At 50.5% G+C, this 2,045-nt stretch overlaps 1 protein-coding gene across 1 annotated transcript in view; it reads right to left on the bottom strand.

Annotated features, from left to right (window-relative positions):
- Positions 1-2,045, bottom strand: part of LOC107202758 (exocyst complex component 6B) — a 302,495-nt gene that overhangs the window by 250,649 nt on the left and 49,801 nt on the right. The window contains 1 exon segment of the mRNA XM_033513902.1: positions 1,666-1,961. Coding sequence (XP_033369793.1) covers positions 1,666-1,961 — 296 coding nt within the window.

Raw genomic sequence — 2,045 nt, 5'->3', positions numbered from 1 at the left:
CATTCCGTCTGCAGCCCGCGGAGCAGCGCCCGGAGCACGCGAGCGGAGCGGGAGGAGCGGGAGGAGCAGGGAGGGCCCCGCTGCCAGCGCCGCTTCAAAGCTCAGCCGCGGGGAGAAGAGCCCCAGATGAAATGGAGGAAGAAGGGCTGGGAGCAAAGCCACGCTCAGCACTCGATCCACGGCCGATTCCCCGGGGAAAGCCTCACAAAGAGCTTCCAGAAAGGACTCGCCGGGGACGTTTTCGCCATGTGCTGTTTTATGGATCGCGTCGGCACGGAAATCAAGGGAGATCCTGAGGGGACAGGGATGGACTTCACAGTGAGCCACCAACAAAGGGGTTGGGGCAGAATGGGAACCAGCTCCGAGCAAACAAACAATGTGCAATTCTTGGCTGGAAACAATGGACTTGGAAAAATTGGGAAAAGGGAAAAAAAAAAAAAAAAAGAAGGGAAAAAAGGATTTATTTCATGGTAATTCCAATGGATTCATCCTGCCACGAATTGCTGGATGGAATCTCCTCAGGAAGGTGTTCCTGAGAGGACTTTTTGGGTTGGAGAAAGCAGGAATCCTGCTGGAAATGCCCCAGGTAGTTTTAAATCAGTGAACAAAGGTGTCAAAAGCAGCAGTCAGCACCTTGACTTCCAATTCTCCCCTTTTTTCCAGAAAATTCCCTTTTTCTGACAGATTTCATGATTTAGAACTTCGGCTCTTCCAGTGCACATGGAATGGTCTCCCACACTCATGAACACCAGGAAAGTCCTCTTTGATTCCCAGGAAGGTCCTTCCCAGTTCCCAGGAAGGTCTTTCCCAGTTCCCAGGAAGGTCTTTCCCAGTTCCCAGGAAGGTCCTTCCCAGTTCCCAGGAAGGTCCTTCCCGACAGGACAGGCTCCACTCAGCCAGAAGATCTCCCTGTGCTGCTCCCTGGGGAATCCCACGACGTTTTGGGAGCCGCACGACTCAGCCCCACTCTCCAAGCGACTCCTCTGGGAGGTTTTTTGGGATTTCCAACCCCGGTCCCGCCTTGTTCCGGCAGGAAGGAACGGCCCAGCCGCCTCTCCCCGCCACGGTTGGATTTAGGGAGGAAAACCAGGAAGGTTTTGATGCTCATGTGCTCCCCAAATTTGGAATATTTGTATTTTAGGGAAGCTTGAACCCCAATCCCACCTGACCCCAAACACCTCCAACCTCCTGCTCCCTTTTCCCGAAGCCTCTTCAGTTTCCTTCCAGCCCCTTTTCCACATTCTCATCCTACAAATGGCTTTTTCCACCCATTACTGAACACTTTTCCAAGAGCTGGGTAAATCCCACCTTTCCCTCATCTTTCTGCACAGTTTTAAAGGCCACGAGACTTATTTTAGCCCAAGAAACTGGGACGAGATCCATGAGGAAAAGCACTTTTCCTAATGAAAACAAGCTTTAAGTTTCTCAGTGCTTTTAATGCACCACTCTGGTCCAGTTTGGCCAAATAATTATCAAATTTTCAATGACCAACCCATTTCTCCAGGAAGAATTTAAAATAAATATTTCTAATGTATAATAAATATTCTAATTTATTTATTTTTTTAAGTAGAAACATCCCAGATAAAAGAAGATTGATGTGATTCCAGAAAATCCCAGAGATGGAGCCACCTATAAAGAGCTGCCCAGGGCAGGATTTTCTCTCACCTTGAGTTTCTGGGCTTCCCCCCGGACCTTGAGGAGCTCGGTGATGGAATCCACGAAGCCCTGGTAGTGGAAGTTGCACATCTTCTCGATCTCGCGGTCGTGGTTGCGGATCCGCGCCTCCAGCTTCTCCATGAAGCGCCCGTGCTCCTCACCATCGTACACAGACCTGCAGGGACACGCCAGCTCAGCTCTGCCAGCTCCTCCTCCAGGAAAAACAGGGGGAACAGCCCAAATCTGAGCCCAAAATTGCCCTCCTGGGATGGAGGGACAGGTCGTAAACCAGGCAGCAAATGGGGCTTAAAAATGTTTCTATTCCAAGGTTTCTCCTTTTTCCACCATTTTGTGTTCCCTGAGAAACCAGAACAGCCCAAACCAAGCCC

Source organism: Parus major, chromosome 4 (assembly GCF_001522545.3).
Source record: "Parus major isolate Abel chromosome 4, Parus_major1.1, whole genome shotgun sequence".
Taxonomy (NCBI): Eukaryota; Metazoa; Chordata; class Aves; order Passeriformes; family Paridae; genus Parus; species Parus major.
This window is presented reverse-complemented; position numbering and strand designations above follow the sequence as displayed.